The 26,914-nt window shown below is 45.3% G+C and overlaps 1 protein-coding gene across 1 annotated transcript in view; it reads right to left on the bottom strand.

Moving 5' to 3' along the window:
- GRAP2 (GRB2 related adaptor protein 2) overlaps positions 1-26,914 on the bottom strand; it is a 66,705-nt gene that overhangs the window by 16,105 nt on the left and 23,686 nt on the right. The window contains exon 2 of the mRNA XM_065923878.1: positions 4,012-4,103. Coding sequence (XP_065779950.1) covers positions 4,012-4,089 — 78 coding nt within the window. The 5' untranslated portion in view covers positions 4,090-4,103. The remainder of the gene's footprint in view (positions 1-4,011; positions 4,104-26,914) is intronic.

Below are 26,914 nucleotides of genomic sequence, written 5' to 3'. Positions count from 1 at the left end.
CCACCTGGTGCTCTGTCTGCCTGACATGGTGTTCCCAAAGAGGCGAATTTATAGGCTTTTTATGAAGTGTAAAAGGCAAGGGTTTAAAAAAAACTCACTTTCGGCAAAGAAGAGTCTTTGGGGGGTGGTGGTGGTGGTTTCCTCCCGCCGTTGTTGGCAGGGCTGGTACTTCCTGTCCCTCTCATCTCTCCATCTCCTCCGTTTCTCTATCTCTTGTCCCCATCATGCAAACCTGCACAAGGAGTTCAGCCTAAACCCATGAGGTTTTACCCTCAACTTCGCTGTAACTTAACTCTTACGGTGTTGCCTGCTGGAATCATTTTCTGGGTTACGTGGCCTGAGAATAAGTTAAACGTGGGAAGAGGACAAAATGTACGGTTGGAAGAATTTCAAAATTGGATGAAATTATAGCTCTTAGAGGCATAGCAAAAATCAGAAGTGTTGAAGAAGTTAACTATGTAGGTCTAACTCTGGGGGCTCTTTGGTCGCTGTTTTAGTGGGAAGAAATGGGGTTGTGTTAGATGAACTGCAGAAGCACATAGAGATGGCCTGGGTCAAGAGATATTTTTTAATAACGACTGGCAGATTCGAATGGGAAACGTAAGCTGGGTGCTATGTGCAGCTGCAGGTTGAGAGGTCATGATACGCACATGAAACATTTTCAGCTCCTGACTTTGGAATGTTTCTCTCACAGGAGAAATGGGATCCAGTCATTTGGCTAGAGTTCCATGTCTGCCATCTTGTTCACCATTCTGGGATCCGCATCTAGTGAGCAACTGCTGTTTGCACTCAGGTGCTGGGAATACAGAGATGAATAAGCTGGGGCCTACACCCTGGGGAGCTCACAGTCTGCAGGGGGCAGCTGGTGATGAGCAAATCAGACAGTTTTTGTATCTTCTAATGAAAAAGTCTGTTTAGTGTTTTAGAGGCATAACATGAAAGAGCACTCAGGAGTGCATTGCTGGGGTAGTCAAGAACTGGCCTTGAAAATAATTTCTAAAAAAAGACCCCAAGAAACAGAACACCAGTTTCCAGGCTCCTGGGGCTTGCTACCCATATCTGGATGAGACAGTTGTACGTGGAGACCCACAGGCGGGCCCACTGACCACCATGATACCGACCTTCCATGAGACTCAGCCCACAAGACCCATCCCTTTTCCTCTTTACCACTGTGGCTGCAATGGATAGAAGTTGAAAGGAAGGAAGGGTTTGGCTTTCTGAGGGAATTTTAAATGAGTGTGCAGAAACACAGTCTAACAACTCAAGAAATATGTACTGAGCACCCATCTGGGGCCATGGTTTGTGTTAGGTGCTGGGAAGACACAAAGATGAACCCGGCAAGACTCTGCTCTCAGACCAGCAGTGGGATGACCCGCTCATTCATTCACTCGTTGACACTTCCTCACCTTTCTGCAGGCCCAGCCCCCACCCCTGCAGAGCTCTGGGGAGCGAAGCAGCCACTATGTGACCGGACAATCAGGATGGCATGTGGGGAGAGCAGCAGAGGTGGTGCTCGGGTGCAGAGAGCGGAAGCTCGCCTACCTGTAAATAGGGTGTGAGTGCCTTGAACAGACTGTGTGAAATGCCATGGAGGAGCTGAAGAGGGGGTGATGAGTTTACTGGGGTGGAGGGGGGTGGGGAGGATTCATGAGGGTTCCCTGGCAGAGGTGGTCACACGCATGAGGGCAGAATAAGGACATTCAGACTACAGGGAGAGCCTGAAAAAGGACAGTGTATATATTACAGTGCAATTTGGGCCATTTCATATACAAAGATGAGTATGTGCATGTGTGTGTGCGTGTGTGTGTGTGTGTGTGTGTGTGTATGCATGTACACATGTTCTTGCACTCGAGCATGATGAGGTTGGGTGGTAAGTTGAGCTCCGATGGCTTAGATTTCCATCTACTGGTCATGGGGAACCACTGAACACTTCTGAGGAAGGAAGTAATATGATCTAATTTATCTTCTAGAAAGATCCCTCTGGGACTAGTTTTTAGAATGAAGGAGGAAGAGAGAGGAGACAATGAGTTTAGTCAAGGGATGTGGCAATAGTCTGAACAGTCAGAGGGAGAATGGGTGATATTGACAATATGGGGATTGTTTATGGGTCATCCAGTTTCCTTTTGACTGGTACCAGACTCCTCTCTGGTAAAGAAGTGGGTTGCTTGGGAGATAGGATAAAAGGAAAATACTCAGAGTGGAGTACAGTGTTTCGAGGTGAAATAGGTCTCCTTTCAGATGCAAGGAGGGACAGTTAGCAGTGTTAAGTCCTATAGTGTTTGGCAGGGTCCTTACATTCTACACTCAGGAGGTCACTGGTGGACTTTAAGGGAGTGATGGGGGTAAGAGTCAGATTCCAGAGGGTCTAGTGGAGTGAATGGGAAGTGAGGAAGTGGAGACAGCCAGCGCAGAGAATTCTTCCCAGTGTGGCCATGAAGGAGCTGAAATTAGAAGCTGAAGCAGAATTGACGAAAGATTTTTGCTTTTTGTTTTTCCTTTTCTGGAGAATAGGGAAAACTTAAGCCGGATGGTTTGGTTTGAAATGGGAGGTGAGGGATGGAACTTGCCCCACACCCACCTCCCAGGGCCTCTTCTGGGTGAGAACACTGCGGAGTGGTTGATAACCACATGGTCACAGTACCTGACAGGGAAGGGAGGGACTTCTCACCTTGTCCCAGACCCCTCAGTGACCTTGGTAAGGTCCCAAAGAAGTGAAGGTCACTTTTTCCTGGGTCAGCAGCCCAAGCAGTATTTTGGCCTTGAGAAGCTCCAGCATTGAAGGCGTGCTCTTGGCAGCCAAATTTCCAGATATCGCACAGTGAGGGCAGTTAGAAGGATAAACACTCAGAGTGAGGGATGCGTGCATGCTAAGTCACTTTAATCGTGTCCAACACTTTGCGACCCCATTGACCGTAGCCCGGTAGGCTCCTCTGTCCATGGGATTCTCCAGGCAAGAATACTGGAGTGGGTTGCCATGCCCTCCTCCAGGGAGTCTTCCTGACCCAGGGATTGAACCTGCATCTCTTATGTCTCCTGCATTGGCAGGCGGGTTCTTTACCACTAGTACCACCTGGGAAGAGGGCGGGGAGGGGGTTGTTCAAATTCTACCTGGCTTGTGCGCCACAGACACTTTCCGATTCCCCTGATCACGTGTGACAAGGTTATTTCCATAGTAAGCTTTTGTGTTAATGGAGAGACTATGGTGGCCGTATGAACTGCTGAGGACTGGGGATCAGGCTGTCCGAGGTGCTCAGAGGCCAGGGGGGCATGGGTGCCGCAGACTCCCCAGGGACTGCTTTAAGGCCTTGTGCTGTTTGGCACTCTGAGATGCAGAGTCCATGTAAGTGTGGCTCATGGAATGTGGAAGAAGTCCAAGTCCTCTTCAGCTCAGCAAACTGCCACTACAAGTCAAGTGTGGGTGGAAGACAAGCTTTGAGAAGCCCCAGAGTGGCCAGGTGTGAGTGGCCTTCACTGACCCGAGTTTCCTCCAGCAGCCTTTTCAGGTGTCCCCACCCACACCTTCCTCCTGTAAGTTCCAGCCATGCTGAGCCTCGTAATGCTGACCAGACTCTGCCTGAGCTTGACCATCTCTGAGCTTTAGCCAAAAGCCTGACTCACGTTTACTGTTTTCCCTGACAACTGACGTTGCCACCCCTTCCTACAACCCCATCTTTCAAGGTGGGATCACTTGTCCCCTACCTGTGCTCCTGAGCACTTAGATAAAAACATCTATGAGAAGCCTTGCACACGGATGTATCTCCCCCTCCAGACCATGAGCATCTCAGGACAGGGATGGTGGCTTATACCAATTGGATTTCCATCACCCCGCCTGGTGGTTAGTGCACGGGTGCTCAGAAGAAACCTTTTTGGTTGAGGTGAATTTCAGATTTTGAAAGAACTGTTTGTGTTTCTTGAGAAACAGTTTAAGCAGTTCAACTGTTAGATTAACTCAGCAATTAAACCAGAATAACCTAAACTCTCCCTGGCTCTCCTGGGTCCCTCGTCACCTACCTTCAGAACATCGCCAGCATGAAAGCTCAGTTCATCTTCTCCCGAGGCCATGAAATCGAACTTGGCAATGGCTTCCATGTTGTAACGTGAAGCTGGAAGAGAGATAATGTGGTCATTGTATTTTCTGCCAGGAGAAGGGCAGTCCTAGCGGTTGGCAGTTGAGGGTCCAACGTCTTCAGACTGGAGAGGGAGGTGCAGGCGCACAGGAAGGGCTTTTGTTTTCAGAAAGAGCTGCCTGAGCCCTTAGGATCTGCTTTCCAGCATCGTTCTCTGCATCCCCAGATGCCAGGAGCACGAAATGAAGGCCAGTGACCGCCTTCCCCCTCTCCTTTCATCCCCATTTGCTGTCCTGGCCTATGATCATTTCTGGGGCATCTCTGTTTCCGGTTGATAAGGACAGAAGGCTTGCTATCGTCGCTACCTTGGGGCCTGAGGGACTGGAAGGACTGTTCTGTAAACACTGTCCCTCGGCAGCTATATTTAACCAGGCAGTGTTAATTAGACAGATGCCATTTTCTCTTTTACATCTGAATCATTTAAGAGAATTAGACAGTGTTGGTCAGTGGGGAGCTTAACCATCTTCTACATGGTTTGAGAGTAGAAAGCATTCTCGTTTTAGAACTGGGAGACTCAGATTCCAAATTTTATTATTATTACTACGAAAGCCAACACGTTTTGGAAAATTTCATTTTCATGCCTCTGAATTGAGTGAAAATATTGGCCCCTTGTATAAAGATAAAGAAGTCAACTTACAAATGAAATATAGTTGGGTCTTTTAGGAGACAGTGGGGTGTAATAGAAAGAGAGCAAAGTCCTGGTTTTGTTGATGGACAGCTGTGTGATCTTGTGCAAGTAAATAAACCTCCTAGAGTCTCAGTTTCCTTGTTCATAAAAGGGTGATCATAATGTTCAATGAAGAAGGATGTAAGATGAAATTAAATAATAGACACCAGATGTTATCCAAGACAAAACTGAGGGAATAGCATTTATGTTTTTGAATAATTTTGTAGAATGAATTTATCCTCAGCAAAGGCAGCCTAGCCAAAAGCTGAAATAATTTTCTTCTGATTTTCCCTGCCTCCTATAAAGTTTTCTCTTTGAAATTTGATGCTTATTCTCCATGACCCTCAAGTTCTTTGGTTCTCTGCTCACCATCAGGACACCGTCTTGAACGCTACTGTTTGGCATTAATGTTTTGCAAAATGTGTCTTAAGTATGAAACTCTGTAGCTCAGAAAACTTCAAACCTAACTGACTTTCAATGACCAGTAAACTGGGACCACAGTTGTCCTCTCAGTGGGAATTTCTGCCCAAATGAGGAGATTTAGGTAAATAAGAAAGGTAGTTGCCGGTGGGAGGAGGTGACTCGCATAGAGCAGGGGATTAAAGCTGACTGCTGCAGCAGTGATAGCAAGGGGCGCCTCCTCTGATTCTCCACATTTGCTTAGTCTTCCAAAGGCCATTTGTAGGAATGAACATTACCAATCCCAAAGACATATTAAGCAAAAAATATTTCAGGAACCAAAGTAAAATGTCATAGCTCAATGCCTGAGCTTTATCACCAGCCAAAACTTATTTCCAGACTCAAAATCTATATACTTTTTATGCACTTTCTTCAAGATCTGTCCATCTAAGGCAAATTAAAATTTTTGTGACCTGGGATGACCCACTCAACAGGAAGGAGTACTCTGTCCTCCTGGGTGAAAGCTAAATGCTTTTGCTGATTGGATTCACCCCATTACTTTCACATGCAAAGCTTTCCCTAATTAAGGCCTTGCCTCTGGTTTGCAGGATGATGGGTTCCTGTGGGTCACCCTCATGGTATCTGCAGCAGACACTGGTCACATCGGGAGATCAAGTGTCAGGTGAATGGTCATGAAAACCAAGATCTCATTTCTATGCAAATTTACCTTAATAAGCAGGATGGAGACAAGGAGAGGGCAAATGCTAGACATATTAGAAAATCACATACATTAGAGATGAAAAAAAGAATCTAAGCCATGCTCTAGAGATGACTTTGAGCTTAGAAAGATCTTTCCTACGTTACATGTAACTCAGATCAGGCCTGGATGCTTGGTCCAGGCTGGCTCTAAGTCATTCAGTGAGAAGGCTGGAAGCAGAAGGAAAATTGCTTCTGAATGGTGGCACTTTTCTCTGCCTTCCCCCAGGAGGCAGGTGATGTCGCAAAGCCAACAACAGAGGCACACTGCAGAGCTCCCCAGCTTGTAATATTAATTCTGGCTCAGAAAACTCAATTAAACAGGCCCACTCTTCATGAAATCACTTTGAAAAAATTTGCTTGCGTCCCATTTCCATTTGTGAAATGAAATCTGTTCAGATGCTGCGTGGTGGCAGAGAGATGCCCCGGCTGGAAGGGGTTGGGGGTTGCTCCGTTTTCTTTCAAATCACAGGGCTTTGCAAGCTCTTCCCTTGAATTTACTGTTCCCTGCTTCCCTAATAGCAGAGAACGGTAAATGTGCCAGCCCCAGGGGTTGGTCTTCTGTTTGATCATAAAAATGCATGGAAATTGATATCCTATTCCTTGCTATCCATTAGTTTTAATTTTGAAAAGTTAAAAATTACCCCCTGGGGAAAGGAAAACAGAGCTAACACAGTTTATTCAGTATTTATCCATTTTGTTTGATAGCCTGTACCTACCACTACTACATACTGCATCTGCAAGAGAAAAGTAATAAATGATGGGGATAAAACATGGTAGCAACAATTCCATGAGAGAAAAGGTGGGGGTGGGGCCGAGAAAGAAAGGGCAGCAACCCCAAGAACGCAGTGGAGCCTTCTCACTGCTGTTTGCAGTAGAGTGCTCCTGACCTCAGGGGAACATGAAGACAGACACCTCTTCAGAGAGCCACACAGATGGGTTAAATATGCTTTCCCTTCCAGTGATCAGTCTTAGAAACGGCTGCATTGCTACCTGCCATAGTGTGAATGAGAAGTGACAGCATTCAGGTGCCGCTGTCAGCCGCTTCCCCCATTCATCCCAGGCCCGGGGATGGTACCATTTGTCCAGGAATCCCACCTCTGAATCATGCAGGGCTCCTGCCCCAGGTGCTGGCTCTGTTTCCTCACCAGCCCTCTGCATCTCTCTCCCTCTCCTGCTTTACAAATGGCACGGAATGCCCATTAGCAGCCCTGAGACATAGATCACCCCGCATGCCAACAGGATGCCCCCAGCATGCTTTTATCTGCCCTTGTGTTTCCATTTAAGTTTCGTGTACCACCAAAATCCCTGAAAAACAGTCAAGCTATATACTAGGAATGCTTATCTACTTCTAAAATATGTCACCACAGAGGATGAAAACAGAAGTTGGGAGACAGTTCTTTATAAGAGTCTGCATTTGAAAGCCAGAGTCAGGTGATGTGTTCAGAAGAAACACATAGTTTCCATCAAAATGGTACCAGGGAAGCAACTTCTTGAACAACTTCAGCTCCTCCTAATTTGGCTATGAATAGCCACGGTTTCCATTTTCTGTATCTCTGAAAAAGAGTGTTGGCATAACAGCACAGAGCTGTTGCAAGATTCAGGCTCAGGCCCCGGGGAAAGAAGGAATCCTGTGTGTGTGCTCAGTCGTGTCTGACTGTTTGTGACCCCATGGACTGTATCCTGCCAGGCTTCCCTATCCATGGGGTTTCCTAGGCACACATGCTGGAAATTCTCCCCCTTTCAATCTGTCAGACAAAGCCCCTCTTGGAGTCAGTGGGAAGGCAGCCCTTCCCCACCTGCCTGCCTAAATGGACAAGGTCAGTGACTTTTCAGGTGTGGGAAACCTTATGCTGCCAGGAAAAAATGATGCTCGCTAAGCCTCACTGTACACAACAGATCTGTTCTTGAAGAGTTATTATGAAGAGAATATTTGTAAATGGAATCATATTAGCGTGCATTATGGAGGCTCATTCTACAAAGGAACCCCATGGTGAATCCCTTTATAAAATGAAAGGGAAAATTTTGTTATGCAAATAGCTACCTTTTAATTTCTCTGTTTTAAAGGCTGGGTTTTTCTTGCACTGAGTCTTAAAATAGAGCACACCTGTGTATCTCTTCTCCCACCTCACAAGGTAGGTTAAATAAATATTAGTTTCCCCTTTTCTTAACCCCCAAATGCTTTGTAAAAACCTATATATATTGATATATAACATTTCACCTTGTAGTATAGACTCGTGTGTGTGTGTGTGTGTGTGTGTGTGTGTGTGCGCGCACGTGTGCACATGCGCATGCACACGCATGTGAAGGCTCAGTTGTGCCCAACTCTTTGCGACCCCATGGACTGTAGCCCACCAGGCTCATCTGTCCATTGGATTTCCCAGGCAAGAATGCTGGAGTGGGTTGACATTTCCTCCTCTAAGGGATCTTACCCACCCAGGGATCGAACTCTCATTTCCTGCATTGCAGGTGGATTCTTTACCTGTTGAGCCACTGGGGAAGCCCGAGTATAGACTAGTAGTCCTCCAGACCATTTTTGCAAAGGACCAGAGAGGAGATTTTCAGCTTTGGGGACTGTACAGACTATGCCCCGACCAGGCGTATATCCTTTTTCAGGCAGGTAGCCCGAGAGAACAGTAAACCAGCAGGCAGAGCTGGGTTCCAATACAGATGGATGGCATCACTGACTCAATGGACATGAGTCTGAGCAAACTCCAGGAGGTGGTTAAGGGAAACGGCGTGCTGCAGTCCACGGGGTCGGAAAGAGTCAGACACGTCTTAGCGACTGAAAAACAACAAGTTTTATTTATGCTCACTGAAACTTGAATTTTGTATAATTTTTACATGCCAAAAGATATTATTATAATTTTCCCCCACTGTTCAAAAAAGTGAAAACCATCTCATTTGTGGAAAAAATACATGAATCAAATTTGACCTACTGGCCATAGTTTAAAGACTATACCCTGTATAGACTTTAAAATTTTTCTTTTTGTTTTTTAGAGTTTGGGAATAGGCTATTTTTATTTTATTATTTATATATTTTTGGCCATGCCCTGAAGCATGTGTGATCTTAGTTGCTGGACCAGGGATCAAACCTCTGCCTCCTGCAGTGGAACAGAGGAGTTTTAACCACTGGATAGGGAAGTCCCATGCAGATGTTTTTAGCTATATCCTATCTCCCCTGGTAGTCTGTAAACTTCCTGGGGTCTCAGGAGTAGATGAACCCGGATTTGAACCTCAGATGTGCCATTTACTTCCCAAGCATCCTGCTTCTTCATCCCTAACCTGATTCAGTTCAGTTCAGTCGCTCAGTCATGTCTGACTCTTTGAGACCCCACGGAATGCAGCACGCCCGGCTTCCCTGCCTTTCACCAACTCCCAGAGCTTGCTCAAACTCATGTTCATCAAGTCGGTGATGCCATGCGACCATCTTATCCTCTGTCATCCCCCTTTCCTCCTGCCTTCCTAACCCGGTAGCAGCCACCCTTACTTCATGGGGGTCTTGTGTGTAAACGTGAATAAAGACTCTGGCACACAGTAGTCATCTGATGAACAGTAGTAGCAGTTGTTGTTATTTCTCCTTACATGCCTTGTGCTACCTCACCAGTGCTTACTGGCACCTAGCAAATGCTCGCTGAGCGACTGGCAACATGATGAACGACCTGCCATCAGAATTACAACTGTAATTGATTTCCTCAGAAGAGGGGCAGCCGATGGAAGGACCCATTTACAAGGATCGATTAATTTCCCATTCAAAGGTGCCCTGACTTCTTGGCAGACTCAGCCAGAGATAATGAAACATGCACCCACATTAAAGGTTTGATTTATTTAATCCAATAGAGGGCAATGGTGCACCCCAAACCATGGATTTCATCTCGTAACTTTTCTATGCATCTTGAGACCCTCACAATCTTTCTCCAGACAGGTTGGCGACTGTCTTCTTTGTCTCTAGTGCATTTTAAGGCATATAAACTTTAACATTTCAAAGACTCTCAAACCCATAAAATACAGATTGCTTCGATGAAAAAGAATCGGAAGACATCTGCTCCTACACATTTTCTGATGCTTCAGTTCTCCTTGAGCTCCCTGGGAAGCAGGTCCCCTTTCATCTCCAAGTGACCAGCCCCTCACTCCTGCCTGTGGGTCTAGGTTGATGTGTGCTGAAACCTCAACTGTGTGTTTTCTTTTATCTTAACCTTCCAGCTGTGCTTAGGGCCCTTCTGCTTTCATTTATCACCTCTTACTGGGCATTGGACAGAACAGGAAACTGAGAAAGGTCATAGAGGGCCCTTCTTGAAAATTCGTACTCATAGGGTGGACAGCTGGGCTTCTCTGGTGGCTCAGATGGTAAAAGAATCTGCCTGCAATGCAGGAAACCCGGGTTCAGTCTCTGGGTCCGTAAGATCCCCTGGAGAGGAGAATGGCTACCCACTCCTGTATTCTTGCCTGGAGAATTCCACGGACAGAGGAGCCTGGTGGGTTATAGTGCCTGGGGTTGCAGAGTGGGATGACTGAATGACTAACACACACACAGGGTGGACAACTACCTATCACTCACCTGTTAACCTTGGCTTAAATATTCTTCCAAAGACCCAAATCAATCTGATTTGGAAAAGAAAGTGGAAAAAAAAAAGAAAAAGGCTGAGTATGACCAAGAGATCAAGGCTGGTCTTTCCTCACTTTGATTTCTCAAATGACAACATTTTGACTCTGTTCTAAACCAGCAGAATTCTTGCTCACAGGGTGCCTCTTAATCAGCCAGCTATGCTGGAAATAACCTTCTTGCTGAACATCTTACAAGGCTTACAGATTCCTTTTCTGCGCCTACTCTTTGAATTATTCCTAACTTGTCCTCTGGAACCCTTATAATAGAGTGCCTCCAATCCTATTTTCATAAGATCCCTTTTCTCCTTTTTCTGGAGATTTGGATCTGAAGTCATGTGTGGAGGGTGAAGTGGGAATTGAAATCATGGCTGCTACCATCGACGGCAGATAGCTGTGAACTTGGGAGCAGCCACCAGGGGCTTCTGCTTTAAACAATTTACAACCAACAGCTCCTATGCTTCTATGGATCTCCCACGTCAGAGAGGCAGGACCATTCCTTTTTGGGTTTAGCATCTCAGAGGCCTTCTCAGGAGGATCTGGCCTGTTTCCATAGGTACTCTCTCCATGGGATATAAACATTTCTTCCATAGGTACTCTCTCCATGAGATATAAACATTTCTGATTTTTATTGCAACCAGGGTGAGCCAAGACAAGCAAAATGTACCCCACCAAACCATTTCTGGCTGGCTGGCTGAGATTTTAGTGCTCTCTAATAGCCTCCATTTAAAATGATTTTGTCCACAGGGACATTCTTATTTTCTTCTCGTCCCCAGATGACTCATTATTTTCTCCTCCTAAGCTCCAGGAAGGACTTCCCTGGTGGCTCAGTGGTAAAGAACCCACCTGCCAATGCAGGAGACATGAGTTCAATCCCTAGGTCAGGAAGAGCCTTTGGAGAAGGAAAAGGCAGCCCACTCCAGTATTCTTGCCTGGGAAATCTCATGGACAGAGGAGCCTGGTGAGCTACAGTCTATGGGGTCACAAAAGAGCTGGACACAACTTAGCAACTAAACAACAGTGACAACATCAAGCCCCAGGAAAGGATAAATCCCCTGGCATGACCACCCTGGGTGAACACATGCAACTACACGGGGCCTTTGAAGCTTGTCCAAGGATGGTAGTTCCTTGACGGCTGACCTGCTGATGCCAGTCCTGGAGCCACTAGGAAGTGGCTTATGAACGGAAGTCTCAGGGAATGCGCCATCTCCCTGCACAGGTGTGTCCCACACAGAACAATGCATCCTCTAAATGTTTAATTGAGGAAAGCGGCGACAGAGCGGTCCCTGTCAGGTAGCTAATGGGCAGCAGGCAGTGGGATAGGAAATGTGGAGGCGTGCTGCCTGGGATGGGCTCAAGCTCAGCCCATAACCATCCACTGCAAGGCTGGCGGTACCCAGCCCGAGCTTCTAACATCTTTCTCCATCAGGGCTTCCTGCAGACCCTCTGCCAGCCTCTTAGTTTCAGTCCAACCTGGGATCCCCAGCCCCACCTGGACCCCTTGACTTTGCCCTGAGTTTTTTGTTGTTGTTGTTGTTGTTTTTTCCTATTTTCCAAATGGAAATCATCTCTCCAGCTAGAAGGCACTTGGTTTCCAGGCTTGGAAGCTAAAGAAATATATTTCAAAGACTAACAGACAAATGTGATACAAACTAGAGAGTCCCTCTAAGCTCCTGATATCCTTATTTAATCAAATTGCTCTTCTGCTGGTCCCTGTCTGTCACTGCGGATTATGGAGATTTCATTGGTCTCAAGGATGCTTTCCTCTTTTAAAATTAGCTCTTCTTTTCCTCCTTAAGGTTTTTCGTTTTGTTTTGGGCAGAGGATGGCAAAGGGCGGGAGGTAGAAGAGGGAAGAGACAAGTCAGGAGACAGTCCCTGTGCAGGTCCCGCCCCTCCCCTGCTGTGTAAATTGAGTGATGCCCAGGAGATGTGTCACCAGTTATGTAAGGATGTGAGAGTTCGACTATAAAGAAGGCTGAGCACCGAAGAATTGATGCTTTTGAATTGTGGTGCCGGAGAAGACTCTTGAGAGTCCCTTAAACTGTGAGGAGCTCAACCAGTCAATCCTAAAGGAAATCAACCCTGAATATTCAGTGGAAGGACTGATGCTGAAGCTGAAGCTTCAGTACTTTGGCCACCTGATGCAAAGAGCCGACTTATTAGAAAAGACCCTGATGCTAGGAAAGATTGAGGGCAGGAGGAGAAGAGGGCGGCAGAGGATGAGATGGTTGGATGGCATCATCGACTCAGTGGACATGAGTTTGAGCAAATTCCAGGAGATAGTGAAGGACAGGGAAGCCTGGCGTGCTGCAGTCCATGGAGTTGCAAAGAGTCAGATACAACCGAGTGACTGAACAACAGCAACAGAAGAAGGGTCACTTGCTCTTCTTTCTTCCGAATATTTATTACCTTACTTTTCTTTCATCAACACCAGTGTGGCTTATAAAACACAACTTTCTTGTTAAACTCAAAGCATACCATATAAGATCGCATTCATTTTCAAACTTTTTGTAAGAAAAAGATCTCTTTCTTTAAACGTAGTGGGTGTGTTCTCTCAAACTCAAGCAAATTCTTTTTTCCTGTCTTGTCTTTCTGCCAGGTGAGGCTGCCAGCCACAGTGACCTGGTTTCAACGCTCAAGTCTGTTGCTGAGTTGGTAGCAGGGGAAAACAAGTTCTCTGTGCTACAGTTTCCTCATCAGGGCTTGAGAGATTTCTTACCCCACAGCACAGTGTTTTGGGAAGATGATACAGAAGGTATGGCTCATCCTTGGGAATCGACAGTTTAGTGCATCTTTCTCCAAAGCACTTATGGCCTCTTAGCTATCTACCATTCTGTTTCGTAGAGAAAAAAAATTTTTTTAAACTTCAAAGATGTCAAAACTCGTAACACAAGCATATATTCCTTTGCAGCTTTTCAAGGCCCCCATCTCTGCCCCCATCTTCCTCTGGGCAAGTATTAGCTTCTCCCTGCTTACTGAGGGCCCCAGGCTGCAATGTCATCACAGTGCATTGTAATCCAGACAATCCAGTAAGTAACGAGAAAAGATAGCACTGACCAAAGGGAAGTGGGGAAATGGAAGGTTGAGAAACACAAAACAGATTTGGCTTCTGAACCTTATCCGTGGGCCCAGACCTCGGTCACTGTGTTGCTATCTTGAAACAGGAAGTCCCAGCTCTTCCCTGTAGGAGGACCTCAGGGAACATGCCTCACCAATGCCTAGGAACAAGAACCAGCTAAAACTAATTTCCATTCATCAATATGATCCATTATGTGCCAAGGGCTTCACGAAGGGCCACTGTTTGCAAAATGCATAATCATAATCATTATTATTATTCACATTTGCTATATATTTTTTGTTGTGCCACAGAGCATGTAAGACCTTAGTTCCCCAACCAGGGATCAAACCCATGTCCCTGCATTGTAAGCACAGAGGCTTAACAGCTGGACCACCAGGGAACTTAATGAATGAGAAAAAGAGGTGAGAGATTAGGGTACATGTCTGCTGGTTCCTAAGACTGTGCCCTTTCTTCTCTGTCCTAGCAAAATACGCAAGTCCTGCAGCAGTTCAGGATAATTGCTAACTAGCTTAGGGCCCTCTGAACCTTCCTGGGTTGCTGTCTTTCAGCCAAGAAATTGACGGGAACAATTCCTCACATACCCTCAAAATTCAAGCCCATTGCTCTTTGGTCAAAGAGCGAAGACTCTAATAAACCTGGCTGACCTTACACCAAGCAATTGTGTTTTCAGGCAGTTCCAGATGTGGAAACAATCTCAGTTAATAAACTTATAAGGAGCTGTTCTCGTCTCTCCTTTCTGTTCTCCCTCTCTCTCTCCCTCCCTGTTTCTCTCTTGTAATGCCATGTTTTTCTAAACGTTCCCACCATCACCTTTTCCTACAATGTGTTCTTCTTCTTCTTTTTAATGTGGATTACTTGCAAAGTCTTTACTGAACTTGTTACAGTATTGCTTCTGTCTTGTGTTTTGGGGTTTTGGCCTGAGGCATGTGGGATCTTAGGGATTGAACCAGCACCCTCTGCACTGGAAGGCAAAGTCTTAACCACTGCAACACCAAGGGCAGTCCCTGCTCTGCTTTTTTTCAACTTCTTTTTCTGTGTCTTCCAAACATCAGTGAAACTTACCATGAATCTAGTTAGAAAAAGTATATCTGAAATGTCCCTGTTTAAAAATCTTCTATACTGTTATTTAAATAGCCCCATGAAAACATCAATCCAAAATAACAGCAACAAAAATGAAACAGAAAGAGCCCACCCCACTGAGATGTTACCTCTAGCCTAACTCTGCTGCAAGACGAATCTATCACTTGCCACTTCCTCGTTTTATCCTGATTGCTTCCTAAAGCAATAACAATTGTCTGCAGAAACACCATGAATCCTGCTGGCGAAACCCAACCAGGAGTGAAGCCTTAAAAATACCCACACAGAATCAGAAATTACTTAAGGAGCCCTGTACGGAGGGCCGGGGGGAATGGTGGTATATTTGAGTGGAAGACAAGAAAGAGACAGACCGACAGACATTTTACAAATCCCCAGGCTTCATTTTTTCACTTCCTATTTTCTATTCACATCATGATTTCCTCTGGAATTTATCACCAGGATTTTATGGTGCCTTCATGTTCTCTTTCCCTTTTCCCCTTCTGTTTGCTTCGCATTTGTTTTTATTGATTTGGGCTCTGAAAGCTTGGCTCATTTATCACATATTTGAAAGCCTTCATCTTCTTACTCTGTTGTCACCAGCGCTGTAACACCATTCACAAACACCACAAATACTCTCGGCCTCCCCCTCCCTTCCCGCACCTTCTGTGCTCGGGGCCACCTTAACTTCACCAAAGCACAAAGGGTAGAGTGAATGACTGCGTGACCACGGCTACTTCAATCTTCTTGTCGCTTTTACTTATATTCCCCAGTCCCCACTTATTATTGGAATGCAGGTCATTGATTTAGTTCACTGGTCTCAAAAGCTGGCAAAAGCGGACTTGAACCCTTGTGACAGCTTGCCTTCCTTCATTTCATGTCTATCCCTGAGAAATTGGAGGTAATTACATTTTTATTGATCAAGTCACCCCATAAAGGTACTAAAAAGCTGCCAACAGAAGGGAGGATATTGTGAATTGCTTCCATCAAATGAATAACTGGAATATTCTTACTTTTTGGATATGTAGGTCTTAATTTGAGTTTGTTTGAATGGAGGAACACCTGTATGGGCCTTGTTTAAAGTCATTCTCTTTCTTTTTTAATTTCCAGTTTTATTCAAGTAGGTCCTAAATCTCGGATTCTCAAAGCTGAAAGTGATTCAGAAAGTTGGTCTTTTCCTAATTTATTAAGATGATAGAGAATGGGCGTGGTGGGGGTGGGGCAGGTGGACTTGAAAGGAATAGACTAACAGCTTGGTGAATTGGTTACATGAAACCAAAATGTCTGATGATAATTTTCAGTCTGAATTTTTCCCTAAGAAGAAAAAAAAATATAAGAAGATGATACTCACAAGCCCCAAATTCTTGTGTCTAAGCTTAAATACAGAGAAGACAATGGCAACCCACTCCAGTACTCTTGCCTGGAAAATCCCATGGGCAGAGGAGCCTGGCAGGCTGCAGTCCATGGGGTCTCGAAGAGACAGACACGACTGAGCGACTTCGCTTTCACTTTTCACTTTCATGCATTGGAGAAGGAAATGGCAACCCACTCCAGTGTTCTTGCCTGGAGAATCCCAGGGACGGCAGAGCCTGGTGGGCTGCCGTCTATGGGGTCACACAGAGCTGGACACGACTGAAGTGACTTAGCAGCAGCAGCAGCAAGCTTAAATATCACCCCCTCCCACCATCCCAGGTCCTCCACCACACTAACTCTTTGCTTTCCTGGTCACACTGCAGTTTTCCAATATTCTTCTCAAAATGTGTTACCTAGAATTGGATTCAGGATTCAAGATGTGGTTTCAGCTGGACTGAGTAGTATAGGACTATTTAATTGTTTGATCTATACAGAAGGTCTGTGTAGTCAAAGCTATGGTTTTTCCGGTAGTTACGTGATAGTTGGACCATAAGAAAGCTGAGTGCCAAAGAATTGATGCTTTCAAATTGTGGTGCTAGAGAATACTCTTGAGAGTCCCTTGGAAAGCCAGGAGAGCAAATGAGTCAATCCTAAAGGAAATCAACCCTGAATATTCACTGGAAGGACTGATGCTGGAGCTGAAGCTCCACTACTTTGGCCACCTGATGCAAAGAGCTGACTCACTGGAAAAGACCCTGATGCTGGGAAAGTTTGAAGACAAAAGGAGAAGGGGGCGGCAGAGGATGAGATGGTTAGGTAGCATCACCGACTCAATGGACGTGAATTTGAGCAAGCTCTGGGAGATAGTGGAGAACAGAGGAGTCTGGTGTGCTGCAATCCATGGGCTTGCAGAGTTGGACACGACTTAGCAACTGAACAGCAACAAGATTTTTATAGTGGTGTCACACTGTTGTCTGTGAGGGATACAGCAACTACAACAAAAGTCCAAGTGTTTCTTAACGTGAAGGAGGGTCAAGCCAGGCTTGTCTACTTCTTCAGGGGATGTTTTTGGGAAAGAAAATGTGAGGTTCAACTTTAATCTCTCTGACTTTCCTCTTGTTTTTGTTCCCTGTTGGCAAGTCTTTAGTTCATCGCAACTTATCTAGGTGTGGATTTGTAGCCCTCCTCTTGGTTATCTCTTCCAACTCTCTTTTCATAAGCAAATTCGATGGCTTTTTGGTCTTTATTCCATAATAAACGGAACACGGGCTTTGGAGTCAAGCAGAGTTAGGTTTGAATCCTGGCTCCTTCATTTAATAATTGCGTGGTCATAAGCAAATTGGTTATCTCTGAACTCTGTTTCCTTCCTTAAAAACTCCCTCCAGGTTGACATTCACGGGTTCATCACTTTTGTGTATCAACTGCAAACCTTCCAGCTTCAGTAGTTATCTCTCTACCTGTCTTTCTTATCTTGTTCTCTATGGTATCACGAAAAATGCGATCATATGGCTTGCTGTGAAAGCAAACTGCGCCATGCCCGTGGCCCTTTCCAACCCTTGGGAGAAGAAAATAAACCAGAACAGGTCAACTCTTCCTTGAGGGACGCTTGGGGAAATACAAAGTGGAAGAAATTCGGCTTCTCACTCACTTTCCCTCTTTTGTGTTTTCTGTTCCCCGTTCCTTGTCCTCTTTTCCAATCTATTGTTTCATTTTCTCGTGTCTTTTAGATCAGCTGCTGTCACATTAGATGATGCACTCCCATCCTCCCTCCACCCTGAGCTGTCTACTTGATGGAGTAAAAACCCCTGTGAGTTGAAGTGTTCTGACACACACACTTTCTGAGGGTCATTTTTCTATTCAGAATCTGTCAATGTCATGTTGTCACGCTACCTCCCAGATCCACTCAAGTCTCTCTTGGGACTTCCCGGGCGGTCTAGTGGTTAAGATTTCACTTTCCAAGGCAGGAGATGTGGGTTCAGTCCTTGGTTGGAAAGCTAAGATCCTACATGACTTGTGGCCAAAAAACCAAAATGTTAAACAGAAGCAGTATTACAGGCAAATTCAACAAAGACTTAAAAAACGGTCCACATTAAAAAAAAAAAAAAAAACACCTTAAAATAATAAGACTCTCTTGTTTTCATTTCAGGCCTTCAGCAGTCTCTTTCCAACCTGTCTCTCTACACTGACTTCAGAGCACCACCTACCCTTTGCAAATGTGCCTTAGTGAATGGCTCTTCACTGTTCTCTAAGCAGCCATCCACATCCTCCCTCTATACTGGCCCTCCTCCTGCCGTCTAACTCAGGCTGCCGTACATGTACAGCTATGTAGGTTGTCTACTGTGCAAGGGCCCCCAAATGGGCTTAAGTAGGGACTGAAGAAATTCACCTGGTGCCCTTCTAACCAAGCTCCCAGTCCCAGTGGGGGACTGCACGTGCCTAAAATCATGGGCACACTCCTCTAACTTAGATAAAGGTAGCTGGTTGAACTTCATCTGCTCCTATAAGGCCTCAGTCAGGGGATCCCTGCTCATCCCCTGTGCCCCCACTCTCTCTTACTCTTCTTGGGGACTCAATGTCTCTGCCCCTTGCCAGCTGTTGTCACCATATCAAGTGAGATGGGCAAGTACGTGGGCTTTGCAGTCAGACTGCCAGAGTTCACATCCTGGCTCTACCACTGGCTATCTGGCTGACCTTGAGCAAGTTATTTAATTGCTCTGAGGCTCAGTATCCTCATCTTTAAAACAGAAATGGGACTTTCCTGGTGGTCTAGTGGTTAAGAATCCACCTGCCAGTGCAGGGCACAGGGGTTTGATCCCTGGTCTGCGAAGATTCCACATGCTGCAGAGCAACTAAGTCCATGAGCCACAACCACTGAAGCCTGTGTGCCCTAGAGCCCATGCTCCGCGAGAGAAGCCGCTGCAATGAGAAGCCTGAGCATCACAACTAGAGAGTAGCCCCGCTCACTGCACCTAGAGAAAGCCCACAAGCAGCAATGAAAACCAGGTACAGCCAAAAATAAGTAGGTAAATAAAAATTTTAAAGCCTGCCTCATAGTGTGCTGGGGAAAAACAAGTGACATATTCCCCTAACCCACTCAGCATGGGGCCGGGCACATAGTCGTTGTCGGCTGTGTTGACTCTTCGCGTTTTCCTCAATTATTGAGACATGTGGCTCAAGGGAAGCACGAATGAGGAAGTGTATGTCTCACGAAGTCCGGGTGCGAGATAAAACACAGAACAGCCAGTTCAATGTGAATTTCAGATAAACAACACATTGTTTCTAGCATAAGTGTATCCTAAATGTTTACCTTGTCCAGAGAACTCTCCAGCAGGTGGACTGGCTCACGGTCAGGGACGATGGTTTGATCTTTTCACCCTCTCATCTCGATTCTCCCTGCTGCTCCTTCTCCCCACACAAGGCCTCTCCCATGAGATCTTTTACACGAAAAGTGTGACAGAGGCTCTCCTGAGGGATGAGACCTGAGGTCTCCGAATGAAGCCTTTAGGCGTTCTTGTGAAGGTTGTGGTTTGTGTGTAGAAGTACGTATTTTCCCATTCATATGCCCTGTGAGCCACAAAATGTCATACTTCCCACTTTCTCTACCTTTCTGGTATTATTTGCTGCTTTTGATATTGTGTGTGTGTTCAAAGACACGATATTACTATTATGCATTCTGGAAAGCTAAATGTTTCGGTAAGTGGGTTTTATATACTGGAATTTCTCTTTTTCATAAGTGACTTTTCTTATAATCCATGTTTGTGGTAAAGCTGGAATCCTCTAAACCTTCTTATGCATTCAGACTTTTCTCTTGTGATTATTCTGGCATTTCGCATCGTTATTCTCAAATTCACTATCTGCTCTCTCCTATCTATAACGTGTCAAAAATTTCCATGCTTGGCATTTGCACTACAGTAAAAAAAATTCCTGGGCACCGGCCCCAGTAAATTATTAGTAGTCTCATCACGTAGTCATCAGGTTGACATTTACTTGTATCACCCATGTATCTAGTCCTGATGACAAATAATCCCTGAATGGGCTGCTGATACCTCATCCTTTCTTTATATTATTTTGCCTTCCTAGAGCCTTGTCTCTTCCTGGAATCATTGCAGAGGAAGTTACTAAACCACCAGCAGTACCAACTGTGGTTCTGTTCTTTTCATGATCTTGTTTTTTATAGTCTTTCATTTCAAATCCTTCATGACTGACTCCCTGCCCAGATTCTTTCCTCTCTCATTCCTCTGTCTGCACGACCAAGAAGCATCCATTTCTCCTCTGGTTAGTCTTCAGATTTTTTGCTGTTTGACCTCACTGCTCTCACTCTCCCTCTTCCTCTCGGGAGTATCTCCTATACTTTATCCATTCACTCAAGCATCAGTGAATGTTTGTCGAGTGAATGGATAAAGTATAGGAGATTCTTCTATAGGAGATACCCCGCGTTGTGCCTGGCACCATGCTTGATGTGGATCTGGCGTGGATCTGAGAGCATATCCTGCCCTCAGATGGCTCAGGGTCTTGTAGGACAGAAAGACAGGTCAACCAAATAAGCGAGAGAAGTGTGACAATGGAGCCAAACCTCAAGTGGGTGAGGAGCTGCAGGAGTGGCTCCTAATGTCTGGCTCCTGGTATGGGCACAGGCATAGCAGGGACCAGGGGAAGCTTCCCTAAAGAGGTGCCAATCGAACTGAGCCTTGTGGACAAGTAGAGGTCATGTATATCACAGACAGAGAGAGGTGTGTGTCAGTAGGAGCTGGGGCAGCGCCCAGCTGGTTCATGATGGCCATTGTCAATTGGCAGGAGGCGGGGTTGGTATTTCCAGTGGGGTCAGGTCATGGAGGGCCTTGCATAGCATAGGAAGGATGTTGGGCTTTATTCCAAGGGTGATGGAGACTCACTAAATGCTTTGATACTCTTTGCATTAGGAAATGTTTAATCTGGTGGCAGTATGCAGGGTTAGAGGGCATGGTGGACTAGAGATGAAGAAACTATTACAGGAGACTTGGCCTGAGATGATGAGAGTCTGAACTATGACAGTGAGAGGCGGGGCTCTTTCTTGGCATTCCTGTGCTTTTATCTCCATAGTAAGTGCTTCACATGTATCCTGTCACATTTATCCTCTTCATTTGCAAGAACCTGAGGGGTCACAAAGAGTCGAACACAACTGAGCGACTGAACTGAACTGAGGAATGAGAACTATCATTTAATCCATCTGATAGTTAAGGAAACTGAGGCTCAAAAAGATTAGATAATGCCCCAGGTTCACAGGCCTCAAAAACTAGTGAAGCCAGAATTCAAATTCAGCCCACTTTGCTCACATGGTGAACCTCGTCTTAACTCAGGTGAGTCACTGGGACTTTTTGACCAATTAGGAATGACTAAAAGGTAGAGAAGGGTCTAGAGCCGGACCATCCAATAGGAATAGAATACAGATCACAAATGCAAGCCACACGTGTAATTGAAAATATTCTAGTAGCACATTAAAAAAGAGAAGGAAAAACTTTAATTTATTCTATTTAATCTTATATATCCAGAATACTATCACTTCAACAAGAAATCAGTCTAAGGTATAAAAAATATTTTGTCTTCTTTCTCTGAGCGAAGTCTGGTGCATAATTTACACTGACAGCACATCTTGGTTTGGACCAGCTATACATGAGGTACTTAATAGCACATGTGTCCAGCGGCTGCAATATTGGGTAGTGTGGTAATAGAACGGCTTTCTTCTTTCTTCTGTGGGCAATATGGTAGATGGAGAGGACATTTTTGGAGGTAAGAGAATACAGGAAGAAATGATCCTTTGGAAGGAGTTTGAAATTCAAAACATCTAGGTAGAAACATCTAGGTGGAGATTCCTAGTCTCTGCCTTCTCTTGTCTGTAGGTGTGGATCTCAGCAAAAAGGTCTGAGTGGACATAAAGATTTGGGATCTAGTCTCATTAGATGGTTGTTAAAACCCTAGGTAGGAAGGAATCACATGGGGAGATTATGTAGATGGATTAGCCTTTGGAAACAGCGGGAAGGCATGGATGCCTTGTACATATGAAGGAGTCTTATCAGTAGCAGCAGGTGAGGTCTCTCCCTTTGAACAGGAAGGAAGGACAAGATGAGTACGGATGCAGAGGGTAAGTCTGTGCAGGTAAAGGGTGTGGGGATGATGGCAGGGGTCCTCCTAGCTCATTCTACTTTCTTCCCTTCTGTAGAGAAATGAACCCTGGCTTTTATGTCTGACTGCTTACAAAATCTGTATGTGAAAAGAAGAGGAAAAGGCAAACAAAATATAAATATTTGCCTAAATGGGGACCAAAACCAAGTTGAGCTTTCATTACTCCTAATTGCCACCCCATTTTCTTTCTCTCTCATTAAACTTTTTATTCTGAAATCATTATAGATCCACAGGAAGTTGCAGAGAGTACAGAGAGTTCCCCTATTACTCTTTATCCTGCTTCCCCTGATAAAGATATCACGAAACTATAGTATCAAAACCAGGAAACCGATATTGGTACAATACTAATAACTGGACCTCTAGCTTTCCTTTTACCACTTCCTAGCAAAAAGTAACCTGACTAAAAAGAAAAAAGTGATGTAAGATGTAATGTCCAACCTGGTCAAGAGCTTGGTGTGTGTTAAAGAGGTTTATCCCTGTAACTAAATGACATACAAAGACACTGCAGTAAATGGCAATAAAATGCTCAGGCCAAAAATACCTTCTTATAGCCATTTGTAATTTGCTCCAGCATTATTTGGTTAAACCAGGCTCTTCTCTGTTTGTTTGGTGGTTTTTTCATTATGGAGAACAGCAAGGAATGGACTGCTTTATTAGAGATAGATATAGATATATAGAGAGATATTCGGCAGCATCTCTAACAAGGAATGCATGGTTCAGAAGAGAGAAGCTATGTGCCCAAGGCTGTACTGTTTTATGATCTGGGTCTCGCTGACTACAGCACTTAAGCTCAGTTTACGACATTGTACTATCTCTTGGTATGTGGCTATTTCATGCCCTCATCAACACAGAGGAAAACTGATGGATTAGGAAGGAGTCAGCATTCAGATAAGTGACTCTATTCAATGTTCAAACAGGGAGGATTTCAGAGAAACCCACAGCAACCAACACAATACATTCCTTGATAAACGCTAAGGGGTTAATCGAACCAGCTCACAAAACAGACCCAAAGGAGACAGGCGCATTCCTCAAAAGCAGGATCAAAGAAAGAACCAAGAATCTCTTTGCTTCAAGGAAACAAAAACCAAAGAGAGAAAATTAAGCCGACTTGAAGAGAACAGTGGCTATCCATCGACCGAGGGTTGGTCAAGGCAAGTAACACATTTATTCAGAGAATGAGAGACTTCTGCTGTATTTTCACTGCAAGTGGTAATTTGTTAACGGGTAAATATGGAATGACTTTCTTTCTTCCTTGGTGATAAATGAGCTCACTTTCTCAAAAAAAAAAAAAAAAAACCCAATATGTCTGGCAAGAGGTAGAAGACAGGAAAAAAAAAAAAAAAGAAATATTTCATCCATTAAGATCCGAAAAGCAAAAGAAATACATATTTCTGATAGCTGGCTGGAAAGACATTAGCCTTGACAATTCCTGGGTGGCTGAAAAAGGAAAAATTTAGCAGGAACAGGCTGAATAAGGGTGGTCAGATGCCTTAAGACTGAGTGATCGCTATAAAATGACATTTTTCCTACACAAACTCCTTATTTATTCTGTGTATCTACACCTTACCTTATATCACTGAGTATCATATGTGTGCTACCAGTAATAAAATAGCTTTTGTCAAATCCAAGAAGACAGGCTGAGAGCAATTTGTGGCTGTGCAGACAAACTACAGGGGGCAGGACACAGGGACAGGGTTTCGTCGTCTGTTATAACCACTGGGAAGGGTCCTCAGCCTTATAGCCACTGGGAAGGGTCCTCAGCCTTCAAGGGCCAAGACACTTGGCCTTTGAGCAGCACACACGTGCTAAGAGCAGAGGAAATAACTGAAATCAACTTAGCTCTATAAACGTTGCTATCAAATAGTCAAGGGAGGGAAGAAGAAACAAGTCCCTCTTTTGATGGATTGGCTCTGCATCGACCCAAGGTCAAGCTCAGCCAAGAGGTCAGTTTTGTCATTAATCTCCCACCAACTGTGCCACTCGACTATTCGTATCAAATCCCAGCCATTGGTTTGGGGATGAAGAGAGGCAGTCTGCATTTTGAAATCCACGCAAGTGCTTTCCAGGCAGGCAACAAGAATAACCACCAGATACAACTTCAACTCACCTCACCTTCTAGCTGTTGAAACATGAGACGTTCCTCCCATATCTAGTCCGCTGCAGGGGAACTGTTTTTATCAGGGTCTTTCAAGACTGGCTCTGAGACATATCATAGATATTACCATCAAAGTCCTGCAAGTCGACAATGAAATAAAACCAATGCCCGGCCAACAGGCACACCCAGGCAGGCTGAGAGGGTAGGAGTCTCATCACTGCCACCTTCCCCCAGATCACTTTGAACTGCAGATAAGCTAAGCGGGGGCAGCGCGGGCACCGGGGCAGAATGTAAATGTGATCAACGCGGCATCTGGTTTCGCGTCTCTCTGCAGCATTCATGGAAGCGATCATGAAAAAAAAAAAAGTGGGGGGAAGAAGTGAGGAGGAAAAATAAGGAAAGACAGGGTCCCTTCTGGGGAAAACAATTCTAGTCCTGAATTCTCAACTGTGCATTCCGGTGATGGCTTCTACTGAGCGCTGGGTGATAGACACGCTGAGTTAGATCCAGGCTGGGGCCAGGCAAAAGGTGGCAATTTCTGCCTCAATCTTTCTGCTCTTCCTTCCCCACTCCAATCATGATAAATATATTTATACTCACTTGCTTATGTCAGCCAGACAATGCTCCCCTAATTGGCAGTGATCAGGGTTCCAGAATTGCTCAGGTGAACCCGCTGTCTCTATCAGGCAGATCGAGAAGGGGCGGCTAATGGCGTCCTCATTAACAGTTTCCAGTGGAATAAAAAGCAATCCCCCGACTCGTGCATGGTAGTGAATTTTCCTAACAGCTCCTAAAACCAGCCCTTGAGGAACTCAGGCTTACATGAACCTGCCCAGCATAGAATGCTTTTATAAATCTTCCCCACCCCCGGCTCAAGTGCACAGAAAAAAAACCCATAGCCACTTCCTTCTGCTCTTTTGTTCTTTTATGCTTTTTCTCTTTTCTTTTAGAGGGCTTATGGAGCTAACTGTCATTTTTGGTTCTTGGTTCTTTGCAAATTTCAGAGACATCTGGCATGCACTTTACAGCATTTGCCAGCTCTGGTGTTTGTAGATACGTACACGGTCTCTACTGCGTGTGCCTGTGAACATGCCACGTGTATAACTTACCAGTGCATAATTTGGAGCTTGAGTGTGTTGGTATATACTGACACGTAAGTGAGAATACCACAGTACTGATCCTTAGTAACTGCTCAATAAATATTTGTTAAATGAATGCGCTAAGGCAAATGCTATTCATTCATTCATCAGACACTTGAATGCCTCTCGGGTGCCAGGCACTGAGCTAGATGCTGGATGTTTGGTGATGCATACTAAGTCCCTGCCCTCAGGGAGCTCACAGTTGAAGGGCGGGAGGCAGGCACATGAATAGGTAATTATAAGTCATCTAAGAGACACAGAGATAGAGTCTTGTGTAGGGTAGCACAGAGCTCCTGGGAGAGAGAACTTAGCCCACTTACGGGAGAAACAGAGGCTGGGTGTTTGTGGGGGTGTCTCCTGAAGGTGGTAAGGGTTCTGGACAAAGAAGACAGCACAATCCGTGGCAAGACACAAGAAACAACAGGATGTGCACAGAGAACCAGAAGCCAGAGGATGCTGCTGGAAATCATGGAGGCAGGGGGTTGGCAGGAATGAAGATGGGGCTCAGGCAGGGACTGGATCTGGGGGGATGGATCCTGGGAGGAGTCAAGGAAAGTAGCTTCCACTGTCTCAGTTAGGGTCCTGATTTTTCTGGATTCTGCCAGAATGTGTATACGCACACCTCAAAAAAGAATTTGGACCAGCTGCAGAAGCTTTGCTGGAGTATAGTCAGGAGCTCTGGCCATGCCCCGAGCCTGACATTGACGAGCTGGGTGAACCTGACCAAGGGCTGGCCTCTGGATGGGTATACCAAGGGGGTGGACTTTGGGGGCACTAAGAACCCTCCCAGCTTTTATTCTCTAAGTTGCCTAGATTTTCTGAGGTTTGCAGATAGACCATGCCCGGCTCTGGTCCATGTACACACCGTGGGGCACAAAAGGAATGAGACCTCTTCCGAGCAGCATTCAGGGTCACAGAATCACTCACCATCTTTCAGTCTGGAGTCAGCTAGAGTGCAATTTCATAGAAATCACTAAGAAGTGCTGCCTGATGGAGATACCCTACTGTCTTCAGCCTGGGTCACAGTCTCATTATCGCAATTCTGAAGACCCCCAGTTAAATTTATAGCACGGATCTCTGTTTGATTTAATTTCTGTGAAACGTTGCTTAGCTCACATCCTTTCTGCTTGAAAATCCTCGAGGATTCCACTTTACTTCGAGAATCAAGCCCCCAAATCTTCGAGTGGCCTTCAAGACCACCCCTGATCTAGCCCCCTACCGTAGCTGCTACAACCGGCACCTCTGCCAGCTGGGACTCCTAGCAAAGGCATCCAGGAGTGTTCCTACCACTCTTCTCTACTCACTCTTCTCTCTTAGCAGCCTCCCCACTAAAGGTCCAACTCAAATTCAAGTCCATGTCCTCTGGGAACACTGTCTGATGACCCCTGTCCTTTTCTGAATCCTGTGGAGTACTCACTGACCACGTAGTTCATTAGTAACTATTCATTTTGCCTTGCAGTTC

Source organism: Muntiacus reevesi, chromosome 1 (genome assembly GCF_963930625.1).
Source record: "Muntiacus reevesi chromosome 1, mMunRee1.1, whole genome shotgun sequence".
Lineage (NCBI taxonomy): Eukaryota > Metazoa > Chordata > Mammalia > Artiodactyla > Cervidae > Muntiacus > Muntiacus reevesi.
Note: the sequence above shows the minus strand (reverse complement) of the source record. Positions and strands in the feature narration are given on the sequence as shown.